This window comes from Cervus elaphus, chromosome 2 (genome assembly GCF_910594005.1).
Source record: "Cervus elaphus chromosome 2, mCerEla1.1, whole genome shotgun sequence".
Taxonomy (NCBI): Eukaryota; Metazoa; Chordata; class Mammalia; order Artiodactyla; family Cervidae; genus Cervus; species Cervus elaphus.
The window spans coordinates 40,433,252-40,451,043 of NC_057816.1; the positions used below are offsets into that span (position 1 = coordinate 40,433,252).

Sequence of the window (17,792 nt, forward strand, 5' to 3'; positions counted from 1 at the left end):
GCAGAGAGGGGAGTCACTTAACCCAGACCAGAGATCTGGGAAGACTTCCTGGCATACAGGAGTTAGGTCAAGGAGTGAATGGAGGCAAAACCTTCTGGTCAGGAGCAGCAGAGAGTGAGGAAGAGAGAGCATCAAGCTTTTGAGCTGTAGGCCCGATCTCTCTCTCCTCTTAGGTAGATTTAAGGTTCAGATTATATGTTTATCACTGCCCAATTTGAATCTCCTCTTTGTTATAACTGTAGATACTTAAAGTGAAAAAGATCAAAACAGAAGTTTCGACTCCCCTTCTCAACCTGTTCTTCTCCCAGGCTTCCCACTTTAGCAAGTGGCATCACCAGCCAGACAGTTGCACAAACCCTTACCTAAAGTGATCCCAGATCCCTTCTCCTCCATTGCCCCTCATCCAGCCATCTTCAAGCCCACTTGCCTTCACCTCTAAAATGTATACAGCATCTCTTCACCTTCAACGGTACCCGACCCTAGCCCAAGCCACATTTCTAGAAGGCCCAACTTTTGTGATGCTTTCCTAGTTAGGCTCGCTGCCTGCCTTCCTACAATCTAGTCTCCACATAGAAGCCAAAGTGATCTTTTAAAACTAGTCACCAGAACAGATCATTCTCCAAATAGATCCTCTAATGGCCTTCCACTGAATTAAAGTAAGTCTAAACACCTGACCTTGACCTCTCACATCCCCCTGGTTTGGCCCACCTCTCTCTTTGAGCCCAGCTGCCATGTTCTCCCCCTGCTCACTATGCCTCAGCCACATAGATCTTCTTTCTGCTTGTTTTCATCTACTGTCTTTGCACTTTCTGTTCCTTCTGTATGGGTCCCTGATGTTTGCAGTGGAGGTGACCCAGTCCCACCTTAATAAAAGCCTTCCCTAATAACGTTAACCCTGTTCCCATCCAGTTACTTGCTATGATAAAGAAGACCTCATAGCACCTTGTTGCTGTTCAGTCACTAAGTCATGTCCAACTATTTCACAGCCCCAAGGACTGTAAACCCACCAGGCTCCTCCATCCATGGGATTCCCCAGGCAAGAAGACTGGAGTGGAATGCCATTTCCTTCTCCAGGAGAATCTTCCTGACCCAGGGATGGAACCCGTGTCTTACACATTGGCAGGTGGATTCTTTCCCATTGAGCCACGAGGAAGCCCTCATAGCACACATTAATATCTTAAATTATCTGTGCGTTGTTGCTTGTTGACTGGCTGTCTCCTGCACCAGCATGTGGGATCAGTGAGAGTGAGACTGTCTGTTGGTCTCTGTTCTTGGCCACAGCTGGGTTCCCAGTGTTGAGAGCAGCCAGGCCCAAGTAGGTGCTATATTCTTCTTCTTCCACCCCCTTGCATTCCTTCTGATGCTTCTGCACTCACTCAGAATTCCTCCTTCTTTCAGTACGAATGTGTAAGTACTAGTGGAGGACCTACTCCTTGAAGTCCTTTTTCATCTCCCTCTCAGTTATGGGGCTGTGGTCAGTACTATTTAGATTCATCCTTAAGTGCGCTCGTATTTGTGGATCACTAGCTATTTGCCATGTTGAAGACTGGGCAAATATGATAACTTAATGTTTTCTGGTTGACTTTAGTCTTCCGAATGATTACCTTTGTTCTTTGATGCTTTTTGGAGAAGGAAATGGCAGCCCACTCCAGTACTCTTGCCTGGAAATTCCCATGGACGGAGGAGCCTGGTAGGCTACAGTCCATGCGACTTCACTTTCACTTTCTTTGATGCTTTTTATGATTCTAGAACAAATGAGTTGCTTCTCTTTCATTCTAGAAATCCTTCCTGTTTGATAAACGGCCACTCAGTCCGGAGATTAATGCTTTTAAGCAAGAGGAGTATTCCCAAAGTCTCCTGAGACAAATGGATCACAGACGGGAAAAGGACATAAAGCAAAGGCAAAACAGAGAGCTGATGGACCGCCTGGAACAAGTGCAGCTCACAGAGGAGTGAGTCTCTGAAAAGACGGGTTTGGAACGTTCATGGACACTTCTTCCCCTGTAGGACCGAATCATTGCTGGTGGTCCCGTTAGTACAGCTGTGCACGTTAACCCAGCCAGCAGCTGGGACCATGGCGTAACCCTTCACTAGAAATGTGAAAAAGCCAGCATTATGATAACTATCATTATAGTAATGATGACTGCTTATAATCATTTTGATCACAGAGTATCATTTTGTTTTTTTTTTTTTTCATTTTGTATTTTAAGCGAGATATTATTTTTAAATTTTATTAATTTGGCTGCATCAGGTCTTTGTTGTGGTTTGTGGGCTTCTCTCTAGCTGTGGCATGCAGGCTCTAGGGCCTGTAGACTCAGTAGCTGCAGGCTTAGCTGCCCCATGGCATTTGAGAATCTTACTTCCCTGACCAGGGATCCAACCTGCATCCCCTGCATTGGAAGGCAGGTTCTTAACCACTAGACCACCAGGGAAGTCCCCATTTTGAACTGTTTTGTGGTTACTAATCCTTGTAGATGGCGGAAAGGACTTGTCTTGAGCAGGCTTTTTTCCGTTATTCCCAGATGACCTCAAGGCAAAGCTGAATTTTATCATAACTAAGAAGGGGGGTCCTGTGGAACCCAATGGCGGAAATGTATGGGACACCCAGGAGGGCTGAAATCAGGGTCTAAAATCCTTGTAAAAAATGCTTCCATCTGCTAACATCCACAGCTCCTTAGTTGACAGTGTCTGTATTCCAGCTGACACTTGGATGAATTTCAATCTCAACTCCAAATTTTTAGGAAAGAATCTGATTGGTCCTGCATGGGCTATCAGAGACCTAGGTTAGGGCCAGGGCCACAGAGTTCAAACATGCTAGAGGGGATACACTTCTGCTACTGGAGAGAAATTAAGGAGGCTGCTGGGGTCAGAAAGAGACCTCCAAAACAAATAAGCAGCTAGATTCTGTGGCCAAAAAGCTGTTTTCTATAAAATGCATATGTTTTGTTATATTCACTTTACAGATCCTGTGGAGGGGGCATAAAACAGATGCGTGTTACAATAGGAAGATCACTCTGAAAAAGGAATCCTGTGATTTTATTGTGTTACAGACATTTTCTGCTTTCCTATCTAGATTTTTTTAAGCATGGGGGGAGAAGGGGTGCTTGACTTGCTGGCAGTGCATTTGGAAAATATGGTTGGTCAGCTGCTTGTTCCCTACCTGTCTGTCCTTGTCTGCGGGCTTTCCCAGTGGCTCCGTGATGAGGAATCCGCCTGCGATGCAGGAGACCTGGGTTTGATCCCTGGGTCGGAAAGATCCCCTGGAGGAGGAAATGGCAACTCCCTCCAGTGTTCTTGCCTGGAGAATCCCATGGTCAGAGGAACCTTGTGGGCTACAGTCCATGGGGTCGCAAAGAGTCGGACACAACTGAAGTGACTTAGCAACAGCAGCAGCTGTCCTAGTCTACTAGCCTGTGGATTTGGATTACTCTTTTCTTTCCTAAAGTTCCTGGAAGGAAAAATATATCACTTTTTGTTTACCAGGTTCTTATTCCTATTAATATTTATTAAATACGTGTTGCTGATGTTAATCTGTGTTACAAAAGACTCTGTAACAAACTGTGCCCTCATCTTCCCTTATTTGTAACTGCCAGACTTGCTGCGCAAAGAGCCAAATATATAAAAGATAAGATGGAAGAAACACAGTGTTACAAGAGAGCTCTGGATGCCCAGGTAAGGGGACAATTATTACTTTAAAGTTGTGTGGTGTTTCTGGCTGCTTTTGGTCCCCACAGATGGAGTAGTTGAAATCTGTAGGAATGAACCTCCAGGCTGGAAACGTGACATATTTGGGGAACAATTCTTAAACTGATTAACTAGCTGTAATGCAGTTTTGTGCATTTATTGTACTGATGCTATAAAACCTGGACCTTGTGGGTATATCTGTCTCCAAATAAGTGTTCTCTCCCCTTTAATATTGCTGTAAAAAAAGTGATGTCCATGTAGCACGTTTAACTTTTTTACTGTTTCCCATATACACTGCAAACTACTGTAATTTACATGTGTTTCCTTGTTGTAAATAAGCTTCTCCTCCTATCCAGATGTGTGTGTGTGTGTGTGTTCTACCAATTAACTACTTTTGCAGTTTTATTCCTTTATTATCCTTCCTACTTTGTTTTGTGTAATAGGGAAAAAATAGAAAAGCTGGAATCCCCACCCTCCCCTAAAAAGGCGTGCAGTGTTTCAATAGCATTCTAAAAATACGTGTGAATCCTGTAATGTTATGAATGCCCTTCTGTGTTATCCATTTGGTGTTTTTTGAGGCCCTTGTTCCTCCCGCCCAGGTGCTGGTTTTTGCTATGCCAAGGCCTTGTGCCTGACGTCTAGTCGCTGGTTTAACTATAATCTGCATTCTGTGTGTCCCTGCCTCAGATAAAGAATAGATGCCCTCAGCTGCCCGTGTTTGAGCCAGACTCTTCTAAGCCCATCTTTGGTAAGAATGAGAGTGAGATGATGGTGGAAAAGCGAAAGAGAGACCAGAATTACATGAAGCATCAGATGGAGGCCGCTGCTAACCACAAGAGGAGGGCCATCCTGCATCAGCTGGTGGACCAAAAGCGGGATTTGCTAATGCTTCAGAGGACACACACAGAGTGAGACCCCCGGCCCTTTCCTCCTCCTCCTCCTCTCCTGCCCCCCAGAGAAGCCATCATGACACTGAACACACTGAAGAGTTACCATGCGCAAAATACTGTTCTACGCTTACTATATGCTTTGTCTTCTTTCGTCCCTACAATTCAACCTATGGACAGAAGCTTTTAAATTAATAACAGACCCATTTAAAAGGAATATTATGTATACATGTTTCTATAAGCGTATATACATATATATAAAATGATGTAAGATAACCAATAATGAATTCCAAATGCATTATCTTTTTCATACTCTTCTCCATTATGGCTTATTGTCAGATGCTGACTATAGTTCTCTTCCTGCTTTTCTATTTTATTTGTAGTAGTTTGTACCTGTTAATCCCAAACTCCTAATTTATCCGTCTCCTACTCATTTCCCTTTTGGTAACCGGAAGTTTGGAGAAGTATCTGTTCGAATCTCATACCCGTTCTTATCACATTATTTATTTGCTATATTTACTATTTTGTGTTGTTTGCTTCCTTACTGTAGAGTTTTAAAAACATTCTTCAATCTCCAAAATTTTTTTTTTAATTGAAGTACTTAGCATTCCATAGTTTTAAAAGCTTTCTGGTGATTCCATTGGGCAGCTAAGTTCACAGGTGACATCCAGCAGGTTTGGTTAAGAAGGATGTCCATTTAGAACTATGTATTACTTGGTTGAGGTTTCCCAGGAGGCTCAGTGGTGCAGAATCCACCAGCCAATGCAGGAGACACAGGTTCGATCCCTGGGTCAGAAAGATCCCCTGGAGAAGGCAATGGGCTACCCACTCCAGTATTTTGGCCTGGGAAATCCCATGGACAGAGGAGCTTGGTGGGCTACAGTCCCAGGGAGTCACAAAGAATCAGGCACAACTTAGAGATTAAACAATAGCAACAAAGTCACAAACAAACTTTCTTGATCCTACTTCTCCCTCAAGTTAACTTTCCATAGTTTTCTTTCCCGGTACAGGACAATGTCTGAAAAAGAGTTGTCCACCCCAGCAATGTCCGTATGTGAGTAAAAAATGTGCTGTCCTGCTCAAGAGGACACAAAGATATGAAACTCAGATCCTTTCTCAACCTCCACTAAACCCCTTCTGCAGAGAACTGTGCTTATAGTAAGCTGTGCTGATGTTTGCTGGTGCAGGGTGCTGAAGGTGAGAACATTCTGGCAATCAGAGCTCTGAGCAAACATGAACTGTGGTCTTTACTTGGTCATCTCTTTTGTTAGAGCTCTGATCATAAACTTCCTTTTCTGTATGGGCCAGGTCCTTGTCTTCTGTTTCTGTATCTTTTACTGATTATTCCAGTCTCTCTTACTTCTCTTTTCTTTTCCAACTGGCCCACCTTCAGTCCATCTCAAGATGTGAATTTAGGTCTTCCTGTGGCAAATAGAAGGCCACTTTCTTTCAGAGAGAAATGATTTAGTCCGTGTGATCCACAGATGTCTGCTGATGTAATTTTACTTGCTTTACATTTTTTAATTTAAACTTTCCTGTTTTTGTTTTTAAAAATATAACAATTTATGCTCACTAAAATTATCAATGAGTGCAGAGATTTTTTTAAAAGGTTAATAATCTCTCCTACCAAGTAGTCTGTGTTAAGATTAGCCTTCTACACTTTTTCCTATTTCTTTTACAAACATATTAAAAATGTACACATATATATTTGTCCTTCCATTTTGCAAATGAAAATGAGGTGTGTGAAATCTTATATATTACTCTACAACCCAACCTTTCTTTAACCTAATAATGTGCCATTAATTTGTATTTAGGTCAGTACATATATATAAAATTCATTTTACTTTAATAACAGCATACTATCTATAATATATAATATGCCTTATATAGTTTAACTTTTGCACCATTGAGGAACATTCACTTTATTTCCAGGTATTTTGCTATTACACCAATTCCGCATTAAACACTTTTCTTATATATCTTTATACTGGTTGTTTTGTTTCTATTGGATAAATTCCTAAAAGTGGTGTTGCTGTTAGGGGGAATATAAATTGGTACAACCACTATGGCAAACAGTGGTGGTTTCTCAAAAACAATTAGAATCATTGTTCAGTTCAGTTCAGTTTAGTGGCTCAGTTGTGTCCGACTCTTTGCCACCCCATGGACTGAAGCATGCCAGGCCTCCCTGTCCATCACCAACTCCCGGAGTTTATTCAAACTCATGTCCATTGAGTCGGTGATGCCATCCAGCCATCTCATCCTCTGTCGTCCCCTTCTCCTCCTGCCCTCAACCTTTACCAGCATCAGGGTCTTTTCAAATGAGTCATCTCTTTGTATCAGGTGGTCAAAGTATTGGAGTTTCAGCTTTAGCATCAGTCCTTCCAATGAATATTCAGGACTGATTTCCTGTAGGATGGACTGGCTGGATCTCCTTGCAGTCCAAGGGACTCTCAAGAGTCTTCTCCAACACCACAGTTCAAAAGCATCAGTTCTTCGGTGCTCAGCTTTCTTTATAGTCCAGCTCTCAGATCCATACATGACTACTGGAAAAACCATAGCCTTGACTAGACGGACCTTTGTTGGCAAAGTAATGTCTCTGCTTTTTAACATGCTGTCTAGGTTGGTCATAACTTGTGTTCCAAGGAGTAAGCGTCTTTTAATTTCATGGCTGCAGTCACCATCTGCAGTGATTTTGGAGCCCCAAAAAATAAAGTCTGCCACTCTTTCCACTGTTTCTCCATCTATTTGCCATGAAGTGATGGGACCAGATGCTATGATCTTTGTTTTCTGAATATTTAGCTTTAAATGAACTTTTTCACTCTCCTCTTTCACTTTTATCAAGAGGCTCTTTAGTTCTTCTTCCCTTTCTTCCATAAGGGTGGTGTCATCTGCATATCTGAGGTTATTGATATTTCTCCCAGCAATCTTGATTCCAGCTTGTGCTTCATCCAGCCTAGTGTTTCTCATGATGTACTCTGCATATAAGTTAAATAAGTAGGGTGACAATATACAGCCTTGACCTACTCCTTTTCCTACTTGGAACCAGTCTGTTGTTCCATGTCCAGTTCTAACTGTTGCTTCCTGACCTGCATACAGATCTCTCAAGAGGCAGGTCAAGTGGTCTGGTATTCCCATCTCTTTCAGAATTTTCCACAGTTTATTGTGATCCACACAGTCAAAGGCTTTTGTTGGCACAGTCACTAAAGCAGAAATAGATGTTTTTCTGGAACTGTATGATTCCATAATCCTACTTCTGTGTATATAACCAAAAGATTTGAAAGCACACACTTTCAGAGATATTTGCACACTTATGTTCATAGCAGCATTACTTATGACAGCCAAGAAATAGCAACCCAAATATCCAATCACAGATGAATGGATAAATAAGGTGTGGCATACACATACATGGAATATTATGCAAACTTAAAAAGAAAGTTCTGACACATGCAACAATGTGGATGAACCTTGAGGACATTATGTTAAGTGAAATAAACCAGCCACACACACACACAAAAAAAGGACACTGTATGACTCCATTTACATAAGGTAATTAGAGTAGTAATTAGAGTAGTCTAATTCATGGAAACAAAGTAGAAAGATAGTTGACAGGGGTTGGGGGAGGGAAAAATAGGGAGTTGTTTAATGGGTTTAGAATTTCAATTTTGCAAGGTGAAAAAAGGTATTTTATATATGTTAGATATATTCCCACTGATTGCAGAACAGTGGGAATACACTTAACACCATATATCTGTATGTTTAGAAATGGTTAAGAAAGTCAATTTTATGTGGTTTTTTTTTTTTTGTGGTTTATTTTTTTACTGCAATTTAAAAAACTGAAAAGATAAAAAAAAGTTATGAAAAAATGTATATAATAGGTACCATTCAGTCATTGAACTCCCATTGTGTGATAGGAATTGGCACTTTCTGTACATTATCCTACTTAATCTCCATAATGACCACACAATAGCTATTGAATCAATGCTTGTTAGAGGATAATGTGGCCGTGCTATTTTAGAATAAGTGAACCAGCACAAAGCATGTGACAGGTTTTTATCAGTGGGTCCTGACACCTAGTGGTGGTTGGTACCTGTAACACAAGAGTCTTCAGAGCAGCAGGCTAAATCGATGGTCACATTCAGAGAAGTCCCTTCCAGAATTTAATGAGTGCTGACTGTAAGAGTTTTAGCTTGGCAAGAAAGAGACACATTTATATAGAGGCCAGTTTAGGGCTACTCACAACAGCCGTGAGTATGTGTTTGGAGATCAGTGGTAGAAACAACATTGGGAATGCTGAAACACTCTACTTGAAGGGAGATATACTACAGTCATTTCTTTGATGACGTGACCCTCATCAAACAGTTTTTTTTTAAAACCTTCTTCACAATGTTGGATATGTTCTCCATTCACTTTCTCTTGCCTAGTCATTTGTTTCCCTCCCTTTCTAACCATTCATTTGTATGCCTGTCTACATTGTCTTGTAAAAGTTCTGGAAGAACTGGTGGGCCGGCTACTGACAGCTGAGAGTCTAGACTGAAAGGAAACAAAGTATGGGAAACCATGTGAGATGAATCTTCAGATCAGCAAAATCAGCCTCAAAGGAAGTAGATGGCTTTAAAAGCTGAATTTAATTGGAAAGAGGTTTTAATACTACTAATTTAAACCCAGATTGATGATGAAAGGCCTTAGATCCATAAATTATTTGCAGGAGTCTCACCATGTTTTTACAGTGTTCATGTCTCTTATTAGTCTGTTTCAAAGGGTGGGGAACAAAACCAGGACGTTTTCTGTTTAACTTAGAATAAAAGGAAAGGGGATCCTAAGGCTGGTGCCTTTCCCAGTATTACGAATGGAATCAGACTGTTCTGTTCTCTCTAGGCACTTGGCAGACAGAAATGCTGAGCTTGAGCGAGCGAACAGAATCAACCAAAGCTTACAGGACCATTGGGAAAGGAGTGCTGTCATGAAGAAGCAGCGAGACTTGGAGGAGAAGGCTTTTGAGAGGTAATACCTGATTGCACCTGAAGTTTTATTTGCAAAGCCAATCCCCTCTGCATCTTGTTTAGTTCCTGCTAATCCTGGGATGACAGATAGGTTTTAAGTGTCAACTTCAGTTTACTAGCGTTGACTGCCTAGAGAGCTTAGTGAGGAGGAAAGAATTCTGGGTTCAGTGGGAAATATTGCTGTGGCCTGGGATGGAGACTGCTATGTTGTATGCTATATGTTTGCCATCTCTGTCCTGATCTTTGCCTCTGTGTAACAGGTTTGTTTTCTTTTTGTGGAGGCTAGGGAGGCCTGGGGAGAGGGGAGGAGGGTGGAAATTCTCTTTGGAAATATTTAGCTGGAAATAAGAACAGAGTGTTTCTGCCTCAACATATGTTAGGCTTATGGAATGGTTTCATAAGAACAGAGTCAAGGAGTTGTGGTACACTGGCAATCGGAAAAGTGAGATGCCCAGCCAAGAACACCTTCCTGAAATGTATTATATTCCTGCTCACTCTCCCCTGCTATCTATCTACAATCTAGAGTCAGGGAATCTAGATGTTTTTAACAATTAACACTAACTTTGGAGAGGCAGCTAATACTTTTTGCCTTATTTTTTCTTATTTCTAAGGTGGGGAAATTAAACATTTGCCTGGCTTGGCTAATACAGGAATTTGGGGGATCAAATAAAGAGATTGAAAATCATTATACTTTAAAAAATGAAAATGCTTTACACATGTAAGGTACGATTTCATAGAATGTTAAAAACTTGAAGAAACAAAGTCTATACAATCAAACATTACAAAAACCTGAAAATACTGAAGTAACATTCAATTGCTAATTATCAACAAAGTTTTATCATAAAAAATTGTTACAGTGGATCTTGATCTGTAACTAACCTTTTCCTTTCAGATTTTAAGGCATTCCTCACCTGTCTTTCTAATGGGCAGAACCCATATTTTGTGACAATGAAAGTATGAGGAATGATGTGGAAAACAGATTTCAAAGAAGTGGAGTTGTTTGGCCTAGAGAAGAGGGAGAGAAAGGGAAGCTGGATATTTTAAACCATTTTCTTAATGTTGTGAAAAAGCAGGTAAAAGGCAATGAGATTAGTGTCAGGGAGATTTTAGTTTGATTTTGGGAGAAGGCTTGGCTAATGTTGCGATAAAGGATAGCGACATAACATATACTTGAGTCAGGATGGCCTGACTTCTTCACGGACACAGCAAAATGAAACTTTCACCTGAAGACACAAGCCAAACTGTGGGCAGGGACTCAAGTGGATGGCAGACAGGGAGGAGGAATTGGTTGTTGTTAAAAAGAAAACAAAGTAAAAGCAAAATTAAGGTTCACGTGTACGCAGTTGGCTTCCCTGATAGCTCAGTTGGTACTACCTGCAATGCAAAAGACTCCGGTTCGATTCCTGGATCGGGAAGATCCCCTGGAGAAGGGAACCACTGCAGTATTATGGCCTGAAGAATGCCATGAACTGTATGATCCATGGGGTCGAAAAGAGTTGGACACTACTGAGAGACTTTAACTTTCACTTTGTATGCAGTTAGCTTGTGATATTCCTTCCTATCCCCAAAGGAAGCCAGGTAGGTTTCCCCTGCTCATTGACAAGGCCGTCTTTTTTCTCCTTTGAGGATTATCATTGATTTTTTTTTTTTTACAGCATCCCACCTGTACAGGAATTTTGATAGGGTAGGGGGGGAACACCATGGGGACTGTCCTACATCATGGAGGAAAATGGCTTAAGTGGAAAAGCAGCCACTGCTATCCCTTCATCTCTGCTTCCAACTGCTTTTGTCCTCTTTGTCTCCACGTCCTCTCCTGCCCTCCACTCTCCAGAGGCTCCTGGCCCTCTGGGTCTTTTCACTGAAATCTAGTCTTCCCTGTCTTCACTGTTTGCTGATAACCTGCAACTCAATGACTTGATCTTCTCTCAAAAGCTGTCTCCTGGGAAGCTCGACTGGTTAAGGCCCCACACAGAGCCAAGCAGCAAACACCAAAGCTCTGGAGTTTTCCCATTGGCGCTGACTGTGTGACTCTGGGCGGGTCTTGTGTCCTCTGAGGGTTTAGATTGGGTGAGGGGTGAGGACTTGGGGTCAGACAGGAAGGTACCGCTCAAAGCCTGTTACTGACCCGGAAGGAGACGCGGGAGATGCCCTTCCTGGGGTGACCAGCAGGTGGCAGCGCGGGGGACCACGGATGGACCGGAAGTTCCTGGAGGGCAGGGACCCGGCGCTGGTCTTGCACGCAGTCCTGCGTCCAGCTTCCAGGCGAGGCACGCAGCAAGGACTCACGGGGCGCTGGCTGACGACCGCTCTTCCTCCGTCTCTGCAGGGCCTCCGACAAGCTCTTCCTGCTGGACCAATGTGAGAAGTACCGGCGCTGCAAGCAGTGCCAGAGGCGTACCTCCAACAGGGGCGAGAGCAACCTGTGGTCCCTGAACAAGTACATGCACGGCTCCCGGCTGTTTGTATAAAACCCAGGGTCTGGGCCTGCTGGGGAAAGTCCTTTTTTTTTTTTTTTAAGGGTGATGGTGAAACTTCATATTTTTACTTTAGAGGGAAAAAAAAGAATTACTGTGCCATTCTGGTGCTTTTCGGAATAGATCAGATTTCTATAGACGGCTTCTCCCTGCCTGTCTCCCTCCCAACCCGCCCCAGGCCAACAAAGAGCCTGGACTGGGAAATGGAACCCCGCTTCACTGTGGTTGAGAGGGGGTGCTGACCCAACCCACCCCCCTCTCTGTGACTTTGTCTAGGAACCTTTATTTTTCTTCACCTATAACGAAGAGTGTCATAATAAATACTTTCTATGAGTCTTGACTCTGCAGAACAATTCGTGATGGTGAATCATAGCCCGCCTCCCCCAGCCCTAGATTTTCCCAAGGCTGGAAATGTGTGAACCTCCCAAACGTAGGCCAGGCTGTTTGCCTCAGGTGGTCATAGCAATGCTTCTGGAGTTTTCTAGTTGAGGACACACCTGGGACTTGCTGGGATCTCAGGGATATTTTTCCCTTGGTGAGCTTCTGGACAACCATTCCACCATTCTGCCCATTTCTGCTCCACTACTGACTGTAGGTTTATTGTTTGGATAAGTGAATACTGTGAGGGGAGCCTGGCTGGCTTGCCAGGGTCCACTTTCTTCTCTCATTGCATCCAGTCTTTTTTTTTTTTTTTTAACTTTTTTTTATTGGAGTATAATTGCAACAGTGTTGTGTTAGTTTCTACTAACACAAAGTGTTATCAGACACACATATATGTATGTATATGTCCCCTTCTCTCTTGAGCCTCCCTCCCTCCCACACCCCCATCCCACCCTTCTAGGTCATCACAGAGCCCTGAGCTGAGCTCCCTGTGCTATAGAGTAGCTTCCTGCTAGCTGTCTATTTTACACATAGTAGTATATATTTGTCAATGCTACTCTCTCAGTTCATCCCACTCTCTCTTACCCTCCCTGTATTCATGAATCTGTTCTCTATATCTGCATCTCTATTCCTGCCCTGCAAATAGGTTCATCAGTACCATTCTTCTAGATTCCGTGTATACCTGGCATCCATTCTTAAGCTGTACGTGCTATGGGTGAGGAAGAGCTTCATGCTGAGGGACTGATTTTCAGTTAAGGTATATGTGCTCTTTTTAAAAAATATTTTCTTTTTAAAAAAATTAAAATTTACTTGCTTTTAATTGGAGGGTAATTGCTTTACAATATTGTGTTGGTTTCTGCCAAATATCAATAAGAATCAGCCATAGGTATACATATGTCCCCTCCTTCTTGAACCTCCCTTTCACCTCCTATGGTTTATGTGTTCTTAACCAAAACTTTTTTCACTTATCTTTACCCTTTGGCTTTCCTCTCCCTGCCCTGTCCTACCACTTCAGGTGAAACAATTAACAAAGCAGAGCAATGTCTGGATTTCTGATATGTTAAAGCTAGGCTGAAAGTCCCTTAGACACTCTGCTTTCTGTCTGCAATGTTTTTCTTAGAAAGAAATGTGGGGAGACACTAAGAACATTGTGCTTCCCTGGTGGCTCAGTGGTAAAGAATCCGCCTGCCAACGCAGGAGACATGGGTTTGATTCCTGGGTCAGGAAGATCCTCTGGAGGAGGAAGTGGCAACCCACTCCAGTGTTATTGCCTGAGAAATCCCATAGACAGAAGAGCCTGGTGGGATACAGTCCATGGGGTCACAAAGAATCAGACATAACTGAGTGACTAAACAACAACAATCTAGAACATTGTTTGCCCTACTCCAAATACAAAATAGGAACGTTTTGAGCCTTGAATAATTAAGGGGAAAGTATTTATGTAATTAAATTGATATTGGGCAAATTTTGTTGCTGATGTTATCTTTTTCTATCGAAACAAGTATGCTCTCTGGTGATTGGAACTGTCTGAAGCTCTCTCCTCCCACATCCTGTATTAACCTCTTATTCCATTTCCCCAGAAGACCCCTCCATGGGGGTTCCATTATTCCCAATATTTGAAACAATAGCCTGTCCCCAGGACTGCTTGACTTGCTTGAAAAACCCATCCCTGCCACACCCTTGGAGTACTTCTCTAATAAATAATAAATTCCTATAATAGTGTTGTATGAATATATATATATATCCTTGTTAAAGACAAAAAGACTTTAGGCAATTTTGATATGTTTAGGTGAAAAGATTTAAATTCATAGATATTTTTACTGTAGGAACTGAACTTATAATTTATTTTTTTTAAGTATTTATTTATTTTGACTGAATCGGGTCTTAGTTACAGTATACAGGATCTTCTAGTTGTGAACCCTGGGATCTAGTTCCCTGGCCAGGGACTGAACCTGGACTCCCTGCATTGGGAATGTGTGTCTTAGCCACTGGACCACCAGGGAAATCCCTGAACTTATAATGTGTTACCCTGGGTAGCAGTACTGATTCTCAGTCTGTGTCAAGTACCAAGCTAGTGATCTGGAGATTAAGACCTCTTCAGTCCTTGCCTGCCTTGCGAGCACTCACGGTGTAGTGCAGAGATGTGACTTGGAAAATCTCCCTGTAACAAAGCCAGATACCTAATAGTGCTGTGCATTGCTTGTTTTGGAAAATCAAGGTAGAGCCCTTGAGTCAGGTTAGCTTGACAGGGAAAGCTTTTGAGAGAGATGAGGCCTGAGCTGAGTTTTTAAGGAGAAATAGGAAATAGGTAGGTAAAGATTGACAAGGAGTCATGGCAACAGATGTCAAGGCCCTGTGCTCCTGTCTGTTGAGACCAAGATGGAGAAGTGGTTATGTGAGCTAGGTTATAAAAGCTAATTTTTAAAAATCACTCAGTCATTTTAAGAATCAAATTTTTTTGATGTTCATGAACTTTAAAAAATTTTTATTTGGAGGATAATTGCTTTACAAGGTTGTATTGGTTTCTGCCACACAACAACATGAATCAGCCATAAGTATATTATACATATATACATAGTATACAGCCATAGGTATACCATATCCGCCCCCTCTCGGGCCTCCCTCCTCCATGTCACCCTCTAGGTCATCACAGAGCATTAGGCTGGGCTCCCTAATGTTATACAGCAGCTTCCCACAAGCTGTTTTACACAAGGTAGTGTATATATTTCAATGTTACTCTCTCGATTCTTCCTTCCCTCTCCTTCCCTTACTGTGTCCACAAGTCCATTCTCTGTATCTGTGTCTCTAAGAATCAAATTTTATTATACTCCTGAATTAAACAGCTGATTTCATATAACAAAAGAATGCAGTCTTTTTTTTGGGGGGGGAGCAAGTTTTCCTAATTTGGTCCCTTGTTCATTGATCTTAACTGCTAATACTGTTTTAGTTCAATCCTGCTGTTAGGCCAGACTCAAACAGAATGTCTTTTCTATATCAATTTGAATTAATAGCTTCAAGTTCTGTCATTTCTAGAACTATGGTACCGCCAGACCAGCTTAATGTATCAAAGGAGTTCCAATTTCAGTGGTTTTTAATGTTTTGGACAATGGGGAATCTTTTGAGAGTCTGATGGAAAATATGGACTCTTTCCTAAAAATATGCACATTTTCATATGCAACATGTTGCATGTGATTAGGGGTATCCTAGAACACCTGGACCACAGGTTAAGAACTCTTACTCTAAACAGCTTTCCTTCAATGTTATTACAAGCTCAAACTATCAAAAGTGAGCAAAGTGAAGGACTTTGCTTTTGAAAATGCCATGTCAGTTCTAGGGAACTATGCCCATTTTTGCCTTCCTCTTTAACCCTATGTAAAAACAGTGCGATGAAATTGGAATGACTGTTAGAAAACACATACTCCAGTAGTTTTCAAAATGTTTTGAGTAAGATTCAGTAAAAGAAATACATTTCATATTGAGACACAGAACGTGTGCACACACATAATGAGACAAAAGTTTTACTGGGCTATGCTTACCCCACCCATCTGCAATGGATTCTGATGATTTCTATTTTATTTCATTAAACATTTCTGATTAGATTGAACAGAGCTGATTTGACAGCCTGCTAGTGTAAATACATAATTTTCAGTTTGATAAACATAGTTTTAATTGAATTCTTCCCTCTCATAGTACTTCGTAAGAAAGTGAAGTTGCTCAGTCGTGTCCAACTCTTTGCGACCCCATGGACTGTAGCCTACCAGGCTCCTCAGTCCATGGAATTTTCTAGGCAAGAGTACTGGAGTGGGTTGCCATTTCTTTCTCCAGGGGATCTTCCCAACCCAGGGATTGAACCTGGGTCTCCTGCATTGTAGGCAGATGCTTTACCGTTGGCTGGAATTCATTAGTGGTCGAGATTGTATTATTCTGGTATTCAACCAGGAGACTGAGGAATGTTTAGGTCCTGTCTGGTAACCAGACTGCCTTCTCCTGAGGAACTTTAAGAAACTCAGGTAACAGTTTTTTAAGAAATCTCCACACTGTTCTCCATAGTGGCTGTACTAGTTTGCATTCCCACCAACAGTGTAAGAGGGTTCCCTTTTCTCCACACCCTCTCCAGCAATTTATTGCTTGTAGCCTTTTGGATAGCAGTCATCCTGACTGGCGTGTAATGGTACTTCATTGTGGTTTTGATTTGCATTTCTCTGATAATGAGTGATGTTGAGCATCTTTTCATGTGTTTGTTAGCCATCTGTATGTCTTCTTTGGAGAAATGTCTGTTAGGTCTTTGGCCCATTTTTTGATTGGGTCATTTATTTTTCTGGAATTGAGCTACAGGAATTGCTTGTATATTTTTGAGATTAATCCTTTGTCTCTTGCTTCGTTTGCTATTATTCCCTCCCATTCTGAAGGCTGTCTTTTCACCTTGCTTATAGTTTCCTTTGTTGTGCAAAAGCTTTTAAGTTTCATTAGGTCCCATTTGTTTATTTTTGTTTTTATTTCCAATATTCTGGGAGGTGGGTCATAGAGGATCCTGCTGTGATTTATGTCGGAGAGTGTTTTGCCTATGTTCTCCTCTAGGAGTTTTATAGTTTCTGGTCTTACATTTAGATCTTTAATCCATTTGAGTTTATTTTTGTGTATGGTGTTAGAAGGTGTTCTAGTTTCATTCTTTTGAAAGTGGTTGACCAGTTTTCCCAGCACCACTTGTTAAAGAGGTTGTCTTTTTTCCATTGTATATCCTTGCCTCCTTTGTCAAAGATAAGGTGTCCATAGGTTCGTGGATTTATCTATGGGCTTTCTATTCTGTTCCATTGATCTATATTTCTGTCAAACTGGAAATAGAACTGCCATATGACCCAGCAATCCCACTTCTGGGCATACACACTGAGGAAACCAGATCTGAAAGAGACACGTGCACCCCAATGTTCATCACAGCACTGTTTATAATTGTCAGAACATGGAAGCAACCTAGATGCCCATCAGCAGACGAATGGATAAGGAAGTTGTGGTACATATACACCATGGAATATTACTCAGCCATTAAAAAGAATTCATTTGAATCAGTTCTAATGAGATGGATGAAACTGGAGCCCATTATACAGAGTGAAGTAAGCCAGAAAGATAAAGACCAATACAGCATACTAACGCATATATATGGAATTTAGAAAGATGGTAACGATAACCCTATATGCAAAACAGAAAAAGAGACACAGATGTACAGAACAGACTTTTGAACTCTGTGGGAGAAGGCGAGGGTGGGATATTTCGAGAGAACAGCATCAAAACATGTATATTATCAAGGGTGAAACAGATCACCAGCCCAGGTTGGATGCATGAGACAAGTGCTCGAGGCTGGTGCACTGGGA

At 41.7% G+C, this 17,792-nt stretch overlaps 1 protein-coding gene across 1 annotated transcript in view; it reads left to right on the plus strand.

The window, feature by feature from the left end:
- Positions 1–12,645, plus strand: part of CCDC81 (coiled-coil domain containing 81) — a 37,596-nt gene extending 24,951 nt beyond the window's left edge. The window contains exons 12-16 of the mRNA XM_043921082.1: positions 1,780–1,952; positions 3,594–3,672; positions 4,372–4,592; positions 9,447–9,572; positions 11,898–12,645. Of these exons, the coding sequence (XP_043777017.1) occupies positions 1,780–1,952; positions 3,594–3,672; positions 4,372–4,592; positions 9,447–9,572; positions 11,898–12,039 (741 nt within the window). The 3' untranslated portion in view covers positions 12,040–12,645. The remainder of the gene's footprint in view (positions 1–1,779; positions 1,953–3,593; positions 3,673–4,371; positions 4,593–9,446; positions 9,573–11,897) is intronic.
- Positions 12,646–17,792: the final 5,147 nt, after the last annotated feature.